General features: G+C 40.1%; 1 protein-coding gene across 3 annotated transcripts in view; it reads left to right on the plus strand.

Moving 5' to 3' along the window:
• LOC124260762 overlaps positions 1–22347 on the plus strand; it is a 279431-nt gene that overhangs the window by 114357 nt on the left and 142727 nt on the right. For all 3 annotated transcript variants that reach the window (XM_046695080.1, XM_046695079.1, XM_046695077.1), the window contains one exon: positions 17900–17994. In XM_046695080.1, coding sequence (XP_046551036.1) covers positions 17900–17994 — 95 coding nt within the window. The remainder of the gene's footprint in view (positions 1–17899; positions 17995–22347) is intronic.

Consider the following 22347-nt stretch of genomic DNA (forward strand, 5'->3'; position numbering starts at 1 on the left):
CTCTCTAGCTCGACGAAGACAGCCTTCAATTCCTATGTGAGAGGTATATATTCTTGTCTTCATGAGAGTCCTTAAACTGTGTGGTTTGATCAGACGTTCTCCACTAAACAACAGACCATTTTGCAGGGAAATTTCGTCTCTACAGTTGAAATATGGATACAGTTCCATGGGCAGAGTGTTCTTATCTTCGGGCCAACCATTTAGGACGACATGTTTCAGTTTCTGCAGCACTTCATCCTTTTCTGTTTCCTGACGGATTTGAGAAAGTCTCTGATCAGTTATCGGTAAGAATTTTGCCATGTTCACACATGAGAATTCTTCATCCTTGTTCTCATCTGAGGGTAGATGTGCTCTTGAAAGGGTGTCTGCTAAGACAACCTCTGTACCCTTCCTGTACTTCACTGTCACATCATATTGCTGCGTTGCCAATATCATGGCTTGTAGACGTCTTGGTGCCTTATGCAAGGGTTTGCTTGTGATTGACTCTAGAGGACGATGATCATTCTCTACCAGCACTTTACGTCCAAATGTGTATGTATGGAACTTGCGCAACCCAAAGACCACAGAGAGCAGTTCTTTTTCTATCTGTGCGTATCTTGTTTCCGCAGGCATTTATGCTCGACTGGCATATGCAATAGGTTTGTTGTTTTGCAACAACACCGCTCCAAGACCAAGTGAGCTTGCATCGCTCTGTAACATCAGCTCTTGTTTCTCATTGTAGTAGGCCAAAACTGGTGCCTGAGAGATCAATTTCTTCACTTCCCCTGAAAGCAGTTTCATGTTCAGTAGACCAGGTCCACTCGGCATCTTTGTGTGTAAGATCACGAATTGGTTTCATGATACTGGACATCTTGGGAAGAAACCTTGCAAGATAGTTAATGAAACCTGAGAATCTCTGTACATCCTCCACATTCTGAGGGGAGGCATATCTATCACAGCCTTGACCTTCTCAGGGTCAACTTTAAGTCCATTGTCTGTTATCACATGACCAAGAAAAGTCACTTCTCTCCTACACAGTCTAAGTTTTTCTTTCTTCAATCTGATGCCCAATTCTCGACATCTCTCCAACAGTGCATGCATGTTTCGATGATGATCAATATCAGCCTCAAGTTTGTTCTTGCCTCTTCCGTAGATGAGAATATCATCAACGATGCACTTCACTCCTTTCAGGCCATCCAACGCCTGATGTAATCTCTTCTGAAATATCTCAGGAGATACACTAAGACCAAAAGGCAATCTGGTCCAACGAAAGCGACCAAAAAGTGTCCCAAATGTGCATAGCAGGCTTGATTCAGTGTCTAACTCCAAGTGCCAGAAACCTGCAGCCAAATCACAAGTGCTAAATACCTTAGCATCTGTCAACTCTGGCAATATTTCATCAATCGTGGGTAACTGATAATGTTCCCGCCAAAGGGCTCCATTGAGGTCTTTTCGGGTCAATACATATCCTCAGGCCTCCGGATCGTTTCTGGGCAATCACTAAGGAGCTAACCCACTCTGTGGGCTCATCCACAGGTACAATCACACCAAGCTTCACTAAGCGATCAAGTTCCTCTTTCAATTCATCCCTCTTAGATATCAGAACTCTGTTCTGCTGCGATACACATGGTTGAACTTCAGGATCAACATACAGGTGAACTTTACCTGGCAACTGTCCAACCACATCCACAAATACATCTGAAAATGACTTGATAATCTCTTCTGCAGAGGCCACATCTTTCAATTGGGGTGACGGTATTACTACAGAATTTATTCTCACAAAGTTTTCCTCATTGACTGTCAAAAGTTCCATTTGTTGCACTGTTTTGATCCCAACAAAGGTACTAGTCTGTTAGTGCCATCAGACACAACCACAAATTCCACTTTGTATGTCCTTTTGTTCTTAGGGTTCTTCAACTGAATCCTAGATACACCATCAGGATGTAAGACTGAACCATTCCACATCCAAAGTACCTTTCGGGTAGGCAACACGTTCACATCAGGGCTCAAATATCTGCTAGGCAGTATGTTCACAGATGCACCACAGTCAATTTGAAATACAACACGAACATCTTTTCTCACAGTCATCTCGGCATAAATATCTGAGCCTCCAACTTGATTACATGTTTCAATGCAATCAAAGGTTACACCACTGATCAGTTCTGTTTCCTCATCACTGTCATCATAATCATCTTCTGACACAGCATTCACCTGATTTGACTTCTTTATGTTATGGCGACACTTCATCTTGAAATGATTTTTCCCATGACATCTTTCGCACATTTTTCCCCAAGCAGGACACTTTGTACGGTTCATCACATGTCTGTAGCCACAGAATTTACAGCTTGGAAAGTTTGGTTTCTGAGGACGTTCATCAAATTTCTTTTGTGATTTGCTTTTCCCATGTTTCACTTTATGCACTTCCTCAGTGTCCATCATTTTAATTCTCACACCTGCAGCTTCAGCACTTCTGCACATCTGAATGCATGACTTTAATGTTAGTTTTGGATCGGAGAGCAGCTTTCTCCTGACATTTGAATCTCTAATTCCTGTGACAATCCTATCCCTCAATAAAGAGTCTTTCAAACACTGACAAAAATTGCAGCTTTGTGCTATTGTTCTGATTGCAGTTAGGTACTCATCAAAAGTTTCAGATTCAGTTTGCATTCTGTTGTTCAAAACATAGCGTTCATATGTCTCATTTGTTTCACCAATGGTATATGCATCAAACTTCTTAATTATTGTCTCCATGTCTTTCTTTTCCTCGGGAAGAAATTCCATAGCAGAATACACTTTCAATGCATCAGTTCCAATAGAATGTAAGAAAGCAGCTACTTTGTAATTCTCAGGAAATTTGTCTAGCTCTGCTACAATAACATAATTTTCCCACGAAGATTTCCATAACCTCCAGTTCTCAGCAACTTTGCCTGACAGTTGTAATGGCGGTGGGGGTAACATGTGTGGCAAGGGTAAATTCGGTTCTGCACCCGCTACCTGCCCTTCTCAATCCTGTAACGGTTGGTCTTGATTTTCCGCCATTAGTTAATGTCAATTCCCACAAAGTGCTAGTGATGACAAGATAATGTTGTTATTCAAACAAGTCACAAATACAGTAAACCATACTGTCACCGAAACCACGTGCTCTTGACTCACGCAGTATGGAACCATGCGGTCTCGCTCAGTCCAACTGAAATACTTTCTACAAGGCAACCAGCACAAGTATCAGCACTCAAACGATTGGTTTTAACCGCTGCCACCATGTTTCATACACCAATATCCTGTTAAGTTACCCAAACCTTAAATGATAACACATCAAAGCAATCCACGCTTGCACTTTAGTCAGCCATGATGGTACAACTACCCGGATGCCAGGAGCAGTCCTTGCGTTCACAAAATACTCATAAGGGAGTAATCATTATATTGCAACAAATGTGACATTTCATCTGACACAGCAACAAAGCTTTGATGCGTAATCTTTGGCAAAATCCATGTGGACAATGATTTCATGATTTGGCAGGTTTTTCTTGAGATGTTTGAGCTGTGAGTACTGAGCTTTGAGAGTATGGTCATGAAGCATGAACTGTGTAAGTTCTTCCTCCCAGACATCCATTAAATCATTGCGGTCAATATGCTCCTGTACAATTTTCATCTTTTTTATTGTCATCCAGATTCACTCGTTTCCACTTTGAGTATTTGATGACTGGGGATAGCATTTCTTGATAACTGTTTCTTCTTTGACAAAGGAGTCAGGATTCTGCGACACTGCCAATCCTTCTCTCTTCAACATCAGTAGTTTCAATGCAAAGTTCTGGTGCTTGGTACACAGGCACACATTTCTACCCAATTGATTAGTGAGCAGGATGTGCTTTGGTCATATCCTACAAACATTGCACAGGAAATATCAACAGAAGGGTTTTCTGACAAGTATTTCTGATGAAGGTTCCCCAGGTAATCAGTAAGAATACAGGACTGCAGTTTCCCATCTCTGCTTTTAACAGCATCTCTTTTGCCAGGTTGCATGTGGCAGTTATCTTCTCGCCCAAGAAACTCAACATCTTCTGTTAGCAGGGCAATTGCCCTTCTTCTTTTCTTGATTGAGAAGTCAAGCCCATCATGAATTATTTTAGATATCCACCGTCTGTCAACCTTGGCTTCTTTACTGAGTGTCTGTATGTAAAGGATCAAAACCGACTCTGAGGTTTTGTTTGAAAAAGGGAGGGCTGATAGTTTAGAAGATATAGTGTAGACATAATTTTAATATTTGGTATTTACTGTTGAAATCAACTAGGATGCAACTGGCAGCCGCTACCTTGTCTTGCACGCACAATTTACGTGCTCTGCACTCTCTACTTGTGTCCTGCATGTGCCTGCCCGCATGACCCGTCTTGTGGTTCATACTCACAAACAGTCCCCTTTTTCACAGCGATCCTTCGTAGCCTAGTGGATAAAACCACCAAGCTAGTACAAGAAGGGATGCAGGTTTGAAACCAGACATTGGCACAATAAAATGAATTTTTTCAATAATATGATTTTTTACGATCGTATTCAGTAAAAGGAAGACAAAGTTATGTCAATCTTCAAAAGAATTTAAATAATTCACAGTCAAGGGCTATACCTCAGAAAAACTCAGATTTCTGTTAGAATGCCAGCGAAACTGCCTGCTACCTGACGATGCTTTCTCTGAATATCGCCGGGTAGCTTGTAGATGCATGTCAGATAGGGACCGTTGTAAAACATCTGAGGGTCCGTCTGCGTCTAAACGTCCTAAGGCAGAACCCTGTAAGAAAACTGCAGCTTGACATTCGAAGTCCCCGTCTCCCAATGAAGATTTCCTTGGGGAGGCATCTGATTCTGACCTCAGTGAAAACCGCATGCATCTAACATTAGAAGACTCCTCACGACCTAGGGTTGTCATTTTATCTACATCTGCTGTTCAGCCCCGTCTGTCTTCAGTGGTGACTGTACCCCAACACCCCTTTGTTCCTTTGGTGGGAGTCTCTCATGCGGCGCTTGGTGTGGTTCCTAACATTCCCTCCAATGCGACGCTTACTTGTCGTTCAGCGCTTTCCACTTTGGTGGTTGGTTCTACATCTACTACCCATTCGACCCTTACGTCCTCACCACTTTGTCCAAGGGGTTTCATCTTCCGATCATCGGAAATCCTCGTCTGACTTTACTTCCGGATCACAGAACGCATCCCGCTCAGCAAACGGCTGTTCTACGATCCATGATAGACACCTTACTCCAGAAAGTTGCGATTGAATCCCTGGGCCCGGCCCCAGCCCCAATCGACCTGGGATTCTACTCTCCGATTGAGACTAATTTTCAACATGAAGATATTCAACGAGATGATTCTGCAGCCTCCGCCCCATTTTTGCATGGTGTCGGTGGCCCTACTCAAGACTATTATCAAACCGCGAGACTACATGGTCAGTCTCGGTCTCCAGGATGCATACCTTCACATCCTGATCTTCCCGGCTCATCACAAGTTCCTTCGGTTTGTCTTCGAGGGCACCCACTATCAGTGGCGTGTCCTCCCGTTTGGAATTTCTTCGGCCCCGTGGCTGTTTACATGAGTGACGAAGCCTATCACCAGTTTCCTTCACCGCAAGGGGATAGTTTTTGAAGCTTACATCGACGACTGCATTCAAGCGATCATGCCCTTCTGCTTCATCACATGCAGTTTGCGATACAGCTTTTTCACCAATTAGGCTGGTTAGTAAATCTGCAGAAGTCGGAACTTGTCCCTACTCGCCATCTTCAATTCATTGGAGCAGTGTTTGACACAGAGTTCAACAAACTGTTTGTCCTGAGGGATCGTTTCTGCAAGACACAGCACTTGGTTCCCCATGCATTGGCGCAACCCAGGACGCTTCGGCAATGGCAGGAGCTCCTGGGCCTCTTGACGTCAGCTCAGGCATTGACCCTCAAGGTTCAACTGAGACTTCGGCCCTTGCAGTTTTTCCTGTCGCCTTACATCAGAGTGGGTGATCCGTTTGCCTTGATCACTCTGCCTCCGGAGTTCCATCCCCATCTCCTGTGGTGGATGGAAGAATTGAACATTTGCGGAGGAGTTTGCTTAGGGCTGTTCGTTCCGTCTCACCACCTGTATGTGGACGCGTCTCTACACAGGTGGGGGGCTCATCTTTTTGATCAGGGCAGGGCAGTGCTCTCTCGCAGATCGCACCTACCACATCAACATTCTGGAGTTCAGAGCGGTGATTCTTTCAAACATTCACTGGCAAGATGTCCTATTAGCAACTTCCCTCATGGTCCGATCGGACAACGCAGCAGTTGTGTGGCACATCAACAGGATGGGGTCAACGGGGTCTCCACAACTCCTGCAGTGGACAGGGGTGAACAGTTCTCTTCCTCACATGTCGTCCCTCCCCAACTACTGAAAATTGCCAGACTCAGCTGTTGATGACACTGCTATTGTCGGTTCAACCACCAGCTCCCTCTGTTTGTGTCTCTACTGACTGGCCAGATCTGGCCAATGACCTAAAGCGGTTCATAAATCTTTCTTCCTCACATACTACTGAAATTGCGAGAACTCAGCGGAGCTGCTTGAACCTGAAATCCGGTACCACTACCACCGATCAGCTTGATCTACTGGTTCATCTGCACTCCGACCAGCTACACTGGTCTCCGCTCACGCTCCATCTTCACATTTGGCGCATTTACATCGGTCATTAACGGCTAAAGGCTATTCGAAGCGTGTTGCTACTGCCATCACTACAGCGCATCGCACTTCCACTAGGTCACTCTATGATGACAAGTGGAAGAATTTTGAAGCGTATTGCAGGAAGAAGGGCATAACATCTCCCACTATGACATCTCTGCAGATGGTGGCAGAGTACCTTCAACATCTCCGAACCTCCAGAAAGCTTAAAGGTTCTACGCTTTCTACTTACCCGGCTGCCCTTAACACGGTTATTGTGTCGGCCTCGGGTGTGAAGGTATCCACTGTCCCTGAGCTCCAGTCTCTCCTCTGGTCTTATAAACTTGCTAACCAATCCCGGAAGTCCTGGCCTCCAGCTTGGGATCTTTCCGTTGTACTAGCTCACCTCACGTCAGCTGATTATGAACCTCTGGTGGAGAAAGATTTTGAGCATGTCACCTTTTAGACATTCTTTCTCTTGGCCTTGGCAACAGCTGCCCGTATATATCTGAGTTGCATGTTCTCGATGTCTCTCAGGTACAATTTGAGAGGTCTAGACATGCTAGAGTTTTCCTTGGTTTGCGGTGGGATTTTCTCGCCAAGAATCAGTTACCAGCTGGACAGCCAGACCGCACGTGTACGATCCCGCCGCTGTCTACTATCTTGGGCTCAGATGACAAAGAAGATCTTTCCTTATGCCCGGTTCGAGCATTACGGATTTACCTAACTGCCTCGCAGGATCGTCGCAGACTGTGTAAGAGACTGTTCATTCCGTTATCCACTGCCTCCGCCTCAGAAGTCTCACGCACTACCTTGGCGTTTTGGATGAGAACTACGATCCTGCGTGCTTATGCCTTTGCTGACCTTCCTCCGCTATTGACGGTGAAGCCCCATGAGACTCGGGCTCTCGCTTCCACCATGGCGCTTCACAGGAATTGTTCCCTCCAGGCCATTATGAAGGGCTGTTTTGGGAAATCAGATACTGTGTTCGCCTCACACTACTTGCAGGATCTCTCGGTTACACTGACTGACTGACTGAGTTTGGTTTTACGCCGCTTTTAGCAATATTCCAGCAACATCACGGCGGGAGACACCAGAAATGGGCTTCACACATTGTACCCATGTGGGGATTCGAATCCGGGTCTTCGACGTGACGAGCCAACGCTTTAACCATTAGGCTACCCCACCGCCCCCTCTCGGTTACAGATGTGGAAGGTCTACATCAATTCGTCCCCTTGGTCCTGGCGCAGCAATTGTCATCGGCCCGTGTTCGCAGATAAAGCAATCCTTCTTTGGTCGGTTTTGCTCTGTACATAATAAGATATCGATGTAATCCATGTCTTGGTACTTTTTTCATTTTGGTTTAGATTATTCTCACCTAGGGAACTAGGTCATGTCAGCACTTTCATAGCAATGACTTGATAGTCTGTGAGGCCAGTCTTGTGCTACATGCAGAGATGATCAAAACTCCGCTTACTGACCTCTACTCTCTGAGCAATTATGTCAGTGAAGTGTTGATTTCCGATTACCTACATGGTTTTCGAAGCGTTCCGCTCCTAAAGTCCTTTCTCACCTTTGGTAAGTTAGGGGGATTGGTACTGAACGTTAAACTAGTTGAGCAACCGGGCTATTCCCTCTTTCACCGCCTTCCAGCTTGTGTCTGTGGGGGGGGTAGTTTCGAAGCAGGGACTGGCCAGATTAAGGTCTTCGACTTTAATTCACTGGGGTCACGGGATAAATCGTGGGGAGGCAGGGCCTACTTGCCAAATTGCGTCCTTTTGCTTGTCAAAAGTTGCGACCGAAAACAACATTACTTCGGGGGAAAGATTGCGCCCGTAACCCCCTTTTTATTTTCATTCTATTCCTAAGATTTATAGTAAGAATAGATGTTTTTATAGAAAGCCTATCCTAACCCTAACCCAAAACCTAACGTAATGCTGAATCTAAAGCCTAAACCTAAACCCTAACCCCTTGAAATAATCATAATAAATAGAATACCTTTCAAGCTGGGGTTACGGGTAGAACTCTTACCAATTTGGGAGCGCCCACTCCCTAGAGCTTTTGTGCTGTGTAAGCCAAGGGGTTATCTGAAGAAACCCATCACAAGTTGGAGTCTGCATATCGGGAGTTGGTGCTTTTTCCTGGCCTCCTTGGGTTAAGCGTCTTCACGGTTGTAAGTATTGACGGGGTAATCTGCGGCCCTCCTGCCAACCTTGGGATTATGCATACTGTGAGATAGGATAAGTATATAAATATACAATTTATAGTAAAATTTTCAAATTTTTAAACTTATCCTATCTCACACGATGGATACCCACCCGACCTGCCCCACATCACAGATGACTGGACGCTCCAAGACGAGAATGACAGGCACAGACCGTCATATGATCATCTGAGCAATCTGCATGCTTATCGAGATGATTGACAGGTACTGCTATCGGAGAGGGGTCAGAGTTCGGGGGTTCAGAGGCCAGATAACTTTTGATTCAACACATGGTCGTAGAAGAAGAAGAGAGGTGCATGCCCTGAGATAGGATAAGTATATGAATATACAATTTATAGTAACATTTTCAATTTTGTCTGTCTCTGTACTTCTCACCTTCTTTCTGTTTTTTTCTTTCTCGGTAATGCTTCTGTATCTCCACTCTTGAGTACACCATGTTCTCAATCCTGTAAAATAGGTTTTGTATGAAATCAAGTCTAAAACGATTCCTGGTATGCTTTAATGACATTAGTTTCATTTGAGTAACATACATTACATATATTTTAATAGACTGTGAAGCTTAGATTATTTATTACATTGTATTATCTTTATTTAGATACATTTGACAAAGAACAACCAAAACTAATGATTTTTAGAAAATAAGTTTACTGAAAAATTAAAGGCGGTGAAAGAAAAGAATGACAAAACATGCTTCTTATTCAGTAAATATGTCTTGTTTATTTTATTGTAAGTAACTTTAATAGTATTCCTGTTTAATGCAAATTATACATTCATTCTCCACTAAGAGGCGCCAATACCACAATTTTCGGTCAATCTATCATTTCATTCTTTAAAAGGCCATATAAACCACCAGTTATAGTCAATTTTCTTATAATAGTGTGAGATCTATCTTTTAAGCGAACCAAATGGCAATATTTCCAGAACGTTTTCTTTTACAGTTGTCAAAAGTAAGGCCAAATGTATCAAATTATGTTGTCATGAGAGCACCCTTTGGTAGATATGGTATGTCTAAAATCGCATCTGTAATCAGCATGAGCCAGTTTATTGTCTTATATGCCACCAACTGGCTCTGGGCCTACCTTTAGAATACAGCACCACAAACTTTAAAAGTACGTCATAATACCCCTTTACGTAATGTGATGTGATTTTGTTCGAAAGCACGTTCTCGAAACAATGCCCTATGACGCCTGCATAGCAACACAGTTGTCTAGCTCCGGGAGTGCGTATAAGCTCCGCTCACTGGTGTTTCATCTCTACGAGCTATGTCATTGCATAAGCCCGACGATGTTGAGAGTTTCCAGTAGTTTGTATACCGGCGGATGCACAATTTTAGCAAAATAGCACAACGTAACGTTTGGCTTTACCCATGTTGTGTGAAAAAAGCTATGTTTATGTTTTCAGTTGGATTGTGAGATTTTGAACAGATACGTTACCAGGGAAACTAGAATTAATCGAAACATAACTTATTCGCTGTTGTATAACATACACTCATGGAGGTAACTATATAGCTTATAAACTGATTGATTGAATTATCCATAAAATTGTTAATGGGTGTGACAGGCTCACATATCTGAATTACGTTTTCTTGTGTAACAATTTGAATAGAGAATGGTATATGTGTGGCAGACTCAAATATATATATATATGTACATAGGTTTTAGTTAGGAAGATTATATTAAGTATCAAGGTGGAAGGCATTGTTTCCATTTAATGACTTACTCTATTAAACAATAAGAACACCTGTAAGAATCTTAGTTATGTTTTATACTTTATTTTACTCTTAGTCCATAGCTCTGCATAGTAAGCCTTGTAACTCTCAGTCTAACCTCCACTAATTGTCACATTGCATGCTTTCAACACTCTTTGCTCCAGCTCTCAGTCATTTCTATTGTTTTACTGATAGGCCAAGCTGGCCACAGCTTAACTACAATGTTCAGATTTTAAACTCAGATGCTGTCTTGTACTGTTGAAGGAGAGATATAGCCAGGGTCAGGGGAATTTTATGACGATTTAAGGTTGGTTCATATTGTATAAAATGTTGTATATATGGACAGTTTCTTGTTTACTATAATTAGAAATATAATGTATTGTGTCATGTAAGTCAGACTTGGTTTACTTGAAATATAATATATTTTATAAATATGTATAGTTGAACATGAACTATCAGATCACTGTGTTATTGTGAGTATATGTATTGTTTATGTATTGAACGTAATCCTAAACGTATATCAACTAAATATTAGACAACTTATAAAAGTAATTACTAGTCCGCTTGAATGCATGACCATATGTTTGATATGTGTGATTGATTGACACATATATGTAATATTACATGTCATTTCATTTAATATACTTTCTTATATGTTCTTTCAGGCTGTTTAATAAATAGACCAGAATAAACGTATCGGCCTCACAACCCACAGCCGTTTGTATTCTTTAACGGACGCAAACAAGGCGCTGTTATATATGGTTGATGAAATGAACATACAAGCAAGTCTATAGCAACATTCAAATCATTTATCAATATATTCCATGCTCAGCTTTGTGATGGTTAGACAAAACATGTCATCTGCAAAGGTAACGCACAAAACCACAATTGGTTCTCATGACTTGGGCTTTGGTGAAAGGAGCATCTGTAAATGAGAATCTTCCATCTCCTGGGACACCACATAATGGTCCCAGTTCTTTAAGCCCAAGACAGGTGTTATGATAACGGTCTTGGGTCCAAGTGAGGGTTCTGGTGAAACCCCTTATCTAACTGGCATGCTGGTCTGCTTGGGAGAATTTACTCAGCAAAGAGTCCGAAGTCACAAGAAACTAATCACAATTGTATTTACAAGAATGGAATAACATGGGGTGGCCACAGAGAGTCGGTACAACCCTCTGGGCTGAGGGCTAGAGCTGACCTGTGTTGGGAGTCTAAACCCTACTGACAAAAAATCGGAGTTGGTGACTGTTTCTCTAAAATTGAAACAAGGAAGAGATTATGATTTGTTGACTGATACAAAACTGGGTGTGACCTACAATAACCAATGAAATACAGAATATACAAAATGGGGTGTGTCCTACAAAAACAACTTCAATGACCAGACAAGGAGAGTACTTAATCCTGCTAATCCTATTTCAACTGGCACTAATCTCACTGGCACTTTTACTGGATGCTTGGATGCTTACCTGGGCTAGATCTTAATGAGCCTAATTTGATGTGTCAATTATAGGTGCTTGGATTACAATAGATGGGTTTACTCTGGGACATGTCTTAATGACCCTAAATTGGCGTTTGCTTAAAGTTATTGTAATATAGATGATGACATGTTTACTTTATCAAAGCAGTTCATTAAAACGTCTAGTCATAACTTTGTCTTACTGAAAGGTTTGTCTAACAGCTTGAGTCCTTGATACCTTAGGCTAGGATTCTATCTTGAACATCTGTGAAATCGTGCAGCCGTTATTTACACCTTTTTCAAAAGTATGTCTGTGAGATGAGTTTTACTACTTTTGACTGGTGTCTTTCTCTAAGCTTTTACTGATACATGATGAAACTAAACTTCTATATTTATATTTTCCTAATATCTGCATCCTAATATTGTAGTGGTTATAATTAATAATGAATTTTTGTATGAATTATTATTCCATAATACAGGTACCAGATGTAGTGTCATTCATTGTCGAAGTGATGAACTGGTTCTGCAAGTGGATGGTGAAGGGTTTGATTCAGAGACAATTCAAATGGCCTAACGAACCTGATGGGATTTTGGTTTAAGGACATTCTCTGTTTAGTTGAACCCAATCCAGTAGGTCACACCAGAAGGTCCTTTGGGTTATCCAGTGAGGATGGCATGAAAGATCAGGATAACTTCGCCACGTACTTTTCACATGCAAAGTAACAAATATGAAGCTTGTCCAGTTGTTATATGGTGAATTTTAACTTACATTAGTAATTCTAAACTTGTTATGCTTCTTCATTGCAGCTGTTTTAGTTTGTCGTGATTTGTCATACGACGGTACTGAAACCTTGACTGTTTTCGGAACAGATACATCAATGCACATTTGTCCTGAGTGGAATGAGACATGTTATAGTTTGTTTGTGATAATGAAAAATATTATTTGTTCAGTTTCTTGACAACACCATTCAGTATTTGAACGGTTGATTCGCTATCAAAGAACCGAAGCAGTAACAGATACCTCACTATTGAAGCTGAAAAGTTTCAGCAAACATATCCTCAAGTCAATATTTTTCTGAAAACATTGACTGCTGTGTTAAGCGAAGAAACATTGTTATGTTAACTGAGAACATTTCTTGAAACATCGTGGAAACTGTAAGTTTGTTTTCTTCAAAATACAAACTGTTTTTATCTTGCTTTGAAAATCTGACAGATACGTTACTTTCTGCAACTCTGCAAGAAACATAATTCTTGCATCACTGGCAAGATATTTTTATAATTATGCCTAATAAAGTTTGAGAATATAGAAAACAGCTTCCTCTAGAATATCAATTAACATGTCTACCCTTACCACTTATAAACTAGCTTATATGCATTTGGATGAAAAAGTATTTGGAGCAATATCAGGAGGTAAGAATATAGAATATTTTGTAACACTGTAGGTAAAAAAACATTCAATTAATGCACATTTCTTTTCCTAAGTATTTTTATCCTCAAGCTTTAACATGAATACATTCAAAATTGCAGGAAAAATGCAATCACGTTAAAACTTCACCCCAAACTGGCATTCTTGAGGTAACTATCTGTCACGTGACAAAATCCTTGAGTGTCAGTATCAAAATATCTATGATTGCTGAAGGGAAGCCGTTTTAACATCATATCTAAGCACTATCCAATTTGAATTTAATATACTGGGTATAACATGAAAGGAAAATAAGGTAATTTTTGAAAGTTAACAAAAGTGTATTGCCGCCTGTTAGTGGAGAATAAATGCATAGTAAACCACTTATACTTAATTTATAAACAGCATATATTGTTTCAACATATATATAAACTTTTATATTTTCTCAAAAGAAATTTCATGAAACATACGTTACCAAAAGTAATTATACGGTCATGAACAGTATTTAGAATGGATATGTTCCTTCAAAGAACAGACCTTTCATCTATAATTTCAAAACATATATACAACTTCATTAAATGTCAGGACATAATTCCATAAGGGATATGTGAATAGTGACCTCTGTGTCAACACCTACAGGACTGAGTGGCTTCCTTGTGTAAAAATCTAACCTCGTCAAAAGACCACCTATTTGTCCAGTGCCACTACCAGAAATGAATGAATGCGTGGAATCTCAAAACAGAGCTGATTAATGAATTATTTTATCATTAACAACAATGTGAATGAATCGTAAAATGTTTGTGACAAATACGCACATGACCAATCATTATACATCATTGTTTGTCCATAAAACTGCATTAATAAATTCAATAAACAAGACAAGTCTTTAGAAAATGTGCATATTCAGTTCATAAAATATTTCAATCATTTTCATAAAGATTGTCAGTTTTACTAAGAAGGTTAAATTAAATCGCTGTTCATTAACATATTCATATGAAATCTGTCGTAACTAAGTGTGAAATATACATGAAACATGATTTTGTAAACACTATCCAATTTTCTCGGAAACCTCACTTCGGTATTCATGTTCGTGTATTTTCCAAATTATCCCAAGCGATTCTAAGTTTATCGGAGGGACGTTTCAGAATTAGCACTGGTGGTTTGATGAAAAACAGCTGTCAGTGGTCACTAATATGTTATTTTTTAATGATACCCTCCAAACAAACAATTAATCCTCCAAGTTATTATCTGATTTTTACATTTCAAAACATACACCAAATAATGGTTCTACTAGTTTCCTCACACATCAACCAGAATGTAGCAATGATAAAATTATTTTTAGCTTTAGCCACACTAACGTCGGGTTGAGTGCACACCCACCCGCAATTATAAGCGTACAATCACAAATCAAAAGTGCAGTATTTTGTACTTGGGTTTACTTCCGTTGAAATGAAGCACCCGGGATACCGAATCGAGTCAGAAAACTAACTCACTTTGGGGGTCGGGTTACAAAGTAAACATATCTAACTATCATGGCTGGCCGGCATGTGTCAACCAAGTCAGCAAGTCTGACCACCCGACCCTGTTAGTTAAGCCTTCTTGTGAAGAACCAAATTCAAAAGGCACAGCATCTCGAATTAAATCTGTTTACCTTAAGTGATGTGACACATGCAAGGTGAAATCTAGTGAGGATAATCTAGTATCTAGAAATACCCAGAACATCTTCAAAGCGTAAGACAGGCGCTGGCCTTTTCACTTCCATTGAACAGTTTGTTTAAAAACAGGTGGTTATCTATATCCTTTTTAGCATATTATACAAATGGAAACTTTTGAATTTGGAGATAAGTTCAAATTCATAAATAATTTTGTTGGTGTTCCACACAGATCTTGCACCTTGGTCATCTAGTGTCCAAGTGACATTGTGGGCTGCATGTTTCCCAACAGTAAAATGTTAGGCAGTAGGGGCACTTGACCGCCCACATGAGGTGATGACAGCATGGAGATAGGACAGGGCTTAACAGGAGGGCCAATAAATATGCCTTTATGTTCTTAGTCTCTGAATCTCTGGGGTGGGTGTGCATCCAAATTATATATATTCAGAGACTGAAGTGTAATGGCTGGTTCATTTGCCCGATGCCCTCATGGCTCATTGTGTGTGATGTTGGGTTTTGTAAATACATGCTCATTTTTTGTGTATAACATTTTGCAATCAACAGACATCATAACATGTCATGTGTACAAGTATCACACCTGCCTGTCTGTGTAATTACATAATGTGACAGAGACCGAACTCGGCCATAAATCAATGCATTTTGTTTATGGTGTATAACCTGATAGGTGTTAAGTTCAAATTGCATGTGGTCAGTGATCGAAGTTGTGTATTGAATATTGTCATTAGCTAGCAGACAGGCAGGCAGACACCTAGGTGTCAATAAAACAGACAGTGAGTTTTGTCTGTGACAACGACATATCTATATCACAGTTAGAAATTCTGTCAACGCTAAATAATGACATTGCTTTTAAGTATCGAACTGAGAAAGTGACTCGTTAAGAAGAAAGTGTGGTGAAATAGACAAATGAAAGTATATAAACAGTTAAATCGGTAATCTACTGTCATAACATATAAACAGCTCGCGCCTGTGAAATATCAACAAAACATTAGAAAAATAGCACACATCAAAGCTTTCACCGAGTATTCACCGCCAGCAAAGGTTTTCCGTCTTGAAATGTCGAATGCCTCACTGGTTGACACAGTAGCTGAGAAGATCTAGATCCTAACAAGGTTCTTTTATGTAATGAGTAGATTATTTACTATTTGTTTTGATTAGACTACTCCTGCTCCCGACCTTATAATCTGGACGTCCCGCTTCCAAGCTGTGCAAACCTATTTCACTGCGCATGTGCTATGAGCGCAGCCCAGCGCAGCGCAGCACAGTTTTTGAAACCACTTTTCACCCCAAGCGCTGGGGTGAATTTAGTGAATCGTTTGAACTCCGATTTCGCTGGGGGTTTTTCATCGCGTTATTTTTCAACTTTATAAGTTGAATTTGTATTTTTGATGATTTGTATCTGTAAGTCCATACTGAAAGGTATCAGACTCTGCAAAGTTGTGTTTTACGTTGCATGTGACCTTTAACTAAGGCTACCTTAGTGTAAGATTGATTTGTGCAACAGGCCGTCAACTTTAGCTAAAGCCTAAGGTTATCACTTAAGGAGATAAGATAATCTTAGCGCTAAGGTTGTTTTGTACAATGGCACTCTGGTTAACACGAAAAAGCTTGAGAGGGACATAGGAAAGCTGCACACTTAGTGAAACATACATACTAAGTACATTTACCATTTGGGCGACAACCAAACAACTATTGATTACAGAAGATTTCAGCAATGTTTCACTGTGTTGTGCAATGAAATACACAGATGAACTTAGGAGTCAGGTATTTTTTGGAACTTCTTATAAATTATCTTTTGACAAGCTATTGATATCAATTATAAAACCATGAGAGATTTTACGAGCTACTGTAACGTGTGTTTCATTTTGATATATGTTTAACATTTTCTTTAGAAAAGAGAAATGTGTTTAGATGTTTTTCTTCTGTAACTTGTTTCTGCCAGTCAGATTAAGGACAGCATTCATATTCATATTAAATCCAATTATGAATAATGAAGAAAATGGTTTATAAGTCTGAAGAAAACGAATTTTCATAAAACTGTCAATTTATCTGTCAGTTACTGCTATTTACTTACCTTTAGTGATTAAAAAACAGTCCCTTGTAGAAATGTCCCGATTTCAAGCATAAATGTGGTAGCAGACGATGTTTCCCTTCGATACGGAAGTACCGGACTCGCTTTCAATTGAGTCTCCTGCCCTGAAGATTTCAACCTTAGTTAAAGGTTGGGCTAAGTATCCTTGCAGAGTTAAGGTTGACCAAAGGTAGCTTTGTGCAATGGATGTAACCTTTTGTTAAGGCCTTGTCACTAAGTTCAACCTTAGTAAAGGTTGTTTTGTGCAATAGAATTTATTTTTAGGGGTTAGAATTAGTCTTCAGCAACCCATGCTTGTTGTAAACGACGCCTAAACAGGATCGACTCATGTCATCATATCCCAATTGCGTAGATTGATGTTCATGCTGTTGATCACTGGATTGATATGATCCAGACTCGATTATTTACAGACCGCTGCCATATAGCTGGAATATTGCTGAGTGCAGCGTTAAACAAGAAACCAACCAAATCTTTTGTGTGTTTTTTTAATACTGCATCTTTGACATGTGAATGGAACAGTTTTTATACAGTTTGTACATGTGCAATTTCTAAGCACGCCAATAACGTGCTTTTTCAAAAGACATAGTACAGTACAGTATAGTATAGTAGGTCAAAGTATCTCTTTCAACAATTGAATTTTTTTAGTTGCCAAGTTTCTTTTGCACGTTAGTTTACTTAGTTAGGTAACAATGATGTATGTATTTCAGATGAGATAAGGGAGGAAAAGGAAAAGAAAGAGGAAGAGCTTGGTCTAGCAAAGCGGAGACTTGATGATCAAAACATGGACTTCTATAAACAGTTTGTGAGTAGTGTTATTGCAAAAGGGGCATGACTTCGTTTTAGAGTTTGTACCTCTTGTGCTATGTACTGTGAGAACAATGTAAGTACTACTACAAAACACACACACACACACACACACACACACACACATTTGTTGCAAAGTAGTGGATACAGAATCAGTCATGAATTTATTCATCAGTTCAAAATCATCAGCATAGGAAAAGTGAGGTGTTTTAAACTTGTTTGTAATATTGAAAAGTTGGTTGCAATATATAAAACAACACAAATCTGTTTTTTCTTTCTTCTAATTCCCTTTATTGTTTGCTGCAACTCTAGATTTTTGTCATGAACTATAAATGGTTTGGGCAATCAGTGATACCTGTGTGAACAATTATGTGAATATCGCCAGCGCAGTTCCCTTTGAACATACAAATTGTACAACATTGATACTTTAACACCGTAACATAAATGACATCCTAAGCAACAGTTTTGGGCTCAGGTAGAACTGCTGTGGCAAAGAAGAGTAGTCCCCCTCGACAGTGAACGTAGCCTCAGCAATGTCACATTCAAGCACTCGGATGCACCCAAACATATCAAAACAATCTTCCGATGACGACAACTGTATCGAAACTCAATGAGCGACACCATTATTACCCACGTGGTCAACGTATGGGTAGTTGCATACTAATCTCGTACGTTACACGAGTGTCGTATTACGTTGACCTGTGTCGTAACGACTTGACCTGAGATTCTAGTGATTTGATTGGATTACCGATGATTACTCATTGAGGTCACCTTGTGACGGAACTACTTTTTCATTCATAACAAACACCACACTCCGGCACAGCGATGACATAACATCACTGCCACAGGCTAATTTGCATATCACGTGACCGGACTTTTCTCTTGTTTGTAATCAAACGCGCATATTCATAATAAGAAGAGACTGGACTCACGAAAGCTTTTGGCGCTCTCTTCATAATGTTTTACATTGTTACATATATATTCTTCCACAACTGCGACAGTTAGGTCTATGACGGTACATATTTAGATATCAAACTGGCTGCATCGTTTGCTCTCCGCCGGCTTCGATGACAGCGCGTGGAGCCGTACAACCTATGTAAACAAAGGATCGCTACGCAAATCGAAATAGTGTTACATGTGTTTGGATATTTTCTCAGTGAAACTAAACCATTCTATTAAAGAAGTTTAGTTAGATGTGTAGACTCGTCAAAAATAAAAGAGTGAAATAAATCTGTACATTATATTGAATGGACATTGCAAGATGTGACGAATCGTCACATTTTTCTGGCCTGTGGCAGAGATACTATGCTGGCTTGCCGCATGGAACTCTGGGTAGGAGAGTGAACAAACACGTGAATTCATTCATTCTACAACTTATATGCATTGTGGGAATGTAAACATTGTGAACGTTGCCATATAGCTGTTTAATTGTGAGTCAAACTGAGGCATTATATGCGTTGTAAAACATACATGCAAAGTTTCCACCAGTGAGGTTAGCCGAGTGAAGCAACTGCAAACCAAGAAATGGGGTGCTACGGAGTAGTTTAATGTAAGGAGGCTCTACGAGGCGATGACAACTGACATGCATCGTGACGTCGGTTACCAAGGGGCAGACGAGCAAGGCGTAGTGACGTCATTACAGTGTGATGTCATGCAAAAGTGTACTACAGAACAACATTCTTCCGCAACCTCTTTATGAAACCGGTTTCGGTTTGAAACCTTAACAATAACAAAAATATGACATGGGTAATAAATAAAATACCACACTCGGTCTCATAACATTCGAATTATACGAAACTCGTGACTTTCCTATGGTTTCTGACCTCGCTTTTGCTAGGTCAGATACCATAGGAAGGATACTCGTTTCATATAATTCGTATGTAATGAGACCTCGTGTAGTATTCTCTATGTATGCACCAGTGCCGAGGTTTTGTATCATAGCTACCACCTGATCAAAACTGGTCTACTGCACTGTGCATGGTTCCTGCGGTATATAGTCATTAACCGGTGATCCTTCAGGGTATGATAAGTGGTGGATGAGGCGGAAGGCAGCTGGTGAATCCCATTTCTTACGCACCAAGCCAATTGGGGAAACTAAGAGTGAGTCCACTGGTCTTTTGAAGAATGGGCCTGCTATGCAAAACAACTGAATTTCTTTTTGTAGATTTTGTTCCACCAGTAGTGGCTGCTCATTAGCAGATTTAAGGTTGACCGCATCCCTAGTGACCTGTGGCCCTGAATAGTTTAAACTAAAACCCTGACAAAAACCCTGTTTCAGTAATTGAGCTGCTAATGGGTTGATTAAATGATAATGCTCCAGCCACTGTTGCAAGTAAATGACATTAAAGGAGAATACGAAAACTTTTGATAGGGTTAAAGGATATTCTAAAAGTCACCTTCCGTGATTAAAATTGAACAAAAAGTTTGTAAAATAGCAATAAAAACATAAAAACGCACTCGTATATCTGCGTATTACGGAAACACCCGGCAGTTAATGAGAAGAGGGGGTATCACGTGACATGACATCATATGTGCCTGTTGCTGATGGCTTCCTTTTGGATTTTACCTCACAACTTAACAGTGTCTATGGATTCTGAAGCAGTAAAAGATGTTCCTGATGTCATTTCTGAAATGGATGTTAGACTGTATCAATATACGATCTGATTTTACATCTTGCAAGACAATCTTCCAGTGAAGACGAAGAAGAAGAATCAAGCAAAACGGAGGCACCGCTTGAGGTCAAAATAAATTTAAAAATGGACCATATCATTTAATAAGAATACTATTTGTCAGCAAAATGTGATACAGTTACAACCAGCAAACCCACCCCTCTACATACATGACCAGACCCTAAGAATTTTCTCTTTTTTTTATCAAATGTGATTGCAGTTCCTTTTGTGTCAAATGGGTGACTGCAAGGTGTCTGGGATTTAAAAACAAAACAATTATGCTTCAGACGAGGGGGAATAAAAATTATCTGCTACAAAAATTACACTGGAATTATTTGTTGAAAAAAAATAGGATCCTAGTTCTCATTAATATCGTATCAAGTCTCCATAAACGATCCTAGCCTGGTTGAGCAGAGATAATATTCGCGACGCAGATAAGTTATTCCCTGAAAACCAGTGAATTATAAAATACTAGCCAGGACAATGTATGTTTCCCCAGTTTTTGGTTATGGAAATAGTTAAGGTACTCGGTCATAGCCTTTGAATGACATTTTGTCAGCCAGTGAGTATACAGAACAACTTTCATGGCACACACTACTGTCAAATAGCGAGTCTGATGCCGGCGTACGTAATTGGACAAAATGGAAAACAATGAAAGCAACAAGTACTTCATGATTTGCCGTTGTATTTGGCAATGTTTAGGGTAGACTGCTGCATTTAGGGCTCCAAACCGAAAAGAACATTATTACGAAACATTTTGAAAGCTCATGTGAAATCTCTTACTGATTTTGATAATATATATCTCATGGGTACCAGTCATGGGCAAGCCACAAAATGCCCCAGCAAATTTGGTTATTCATTCTAATTTATATATGCCGTAAATGCATAGTTTTTGTCAACTTTGATATTATGTTCTTCATATAGAAGTTATTAGGAAGTAATAATTCTGATAAATGTTCAATTTGTAAACTCATAACAATGTATATACAATGCATTCATGTCCTATATTTGGTCCTTTTAATTAAATTGAGGCAATTTGACCAAAACTCTGGGGCAATTTGACCAAATTTGCTGGGGCAATTTGTAGTGGGGGCAATTCGACTGGCAATGGCAATCAGACTTGATCTAATTCATGTTAAAAATACCAATTACAGTAAGTTGTAACAGGGAATGACAAAGTATAAATGAATCTCATGGGTACTTCTTCCTTCTTCAGCCTAGCTTTGGGATTTTCATACCCCATGTGTGCATGTCTCTTTCATATGTGTCCGACTTTAAATGATCAGAGCATTTCTCCTGCCTAAATCTGTCTCTTTACTTGGAAAATGGAAGAAATGGTGGCTCTTTTCATTGTCCGATGATTCCGTGCATCCCCAGGCAACGGAATACACCATCGTACCATTTACAAAAACGACAGAAACAACACGATTTGTATTACTGTAGTGCTTGTTCTTTGGCAATATGGCTGACGCTAATCACATATGACTTCACGAGCGGAAAGGTCACATGAGTTCCAGTGGAATATGCATAATGTCCGAAGATCAGATAACAAACTGTTTTCGCATTATTTTGTCTATGGTAAGTGGTGAAAGTGAGACTTGATTCATGATGGCATGCAGAGGAATGTATGATATAGGTCAGTTACATTATCACCCACTCGCGGAGTGATACTTAATGTCAAA

Source organism: Haliotis rubra, unplaced genomic scaffold (genome assembly GCF_003918875.1).
Source record: "Haliotis rubra isolate DU_JTF1 unplaced genomic scaffold, ASM391887v1 Scf774, whole genome shotgun sequence".
Taxonomy (NCBI): Eukaryota; Metazoa; Mollusca; class Gastropoda; order Lepetellida; family Haliotidae; genus Haliotis; species Haliotis rubra.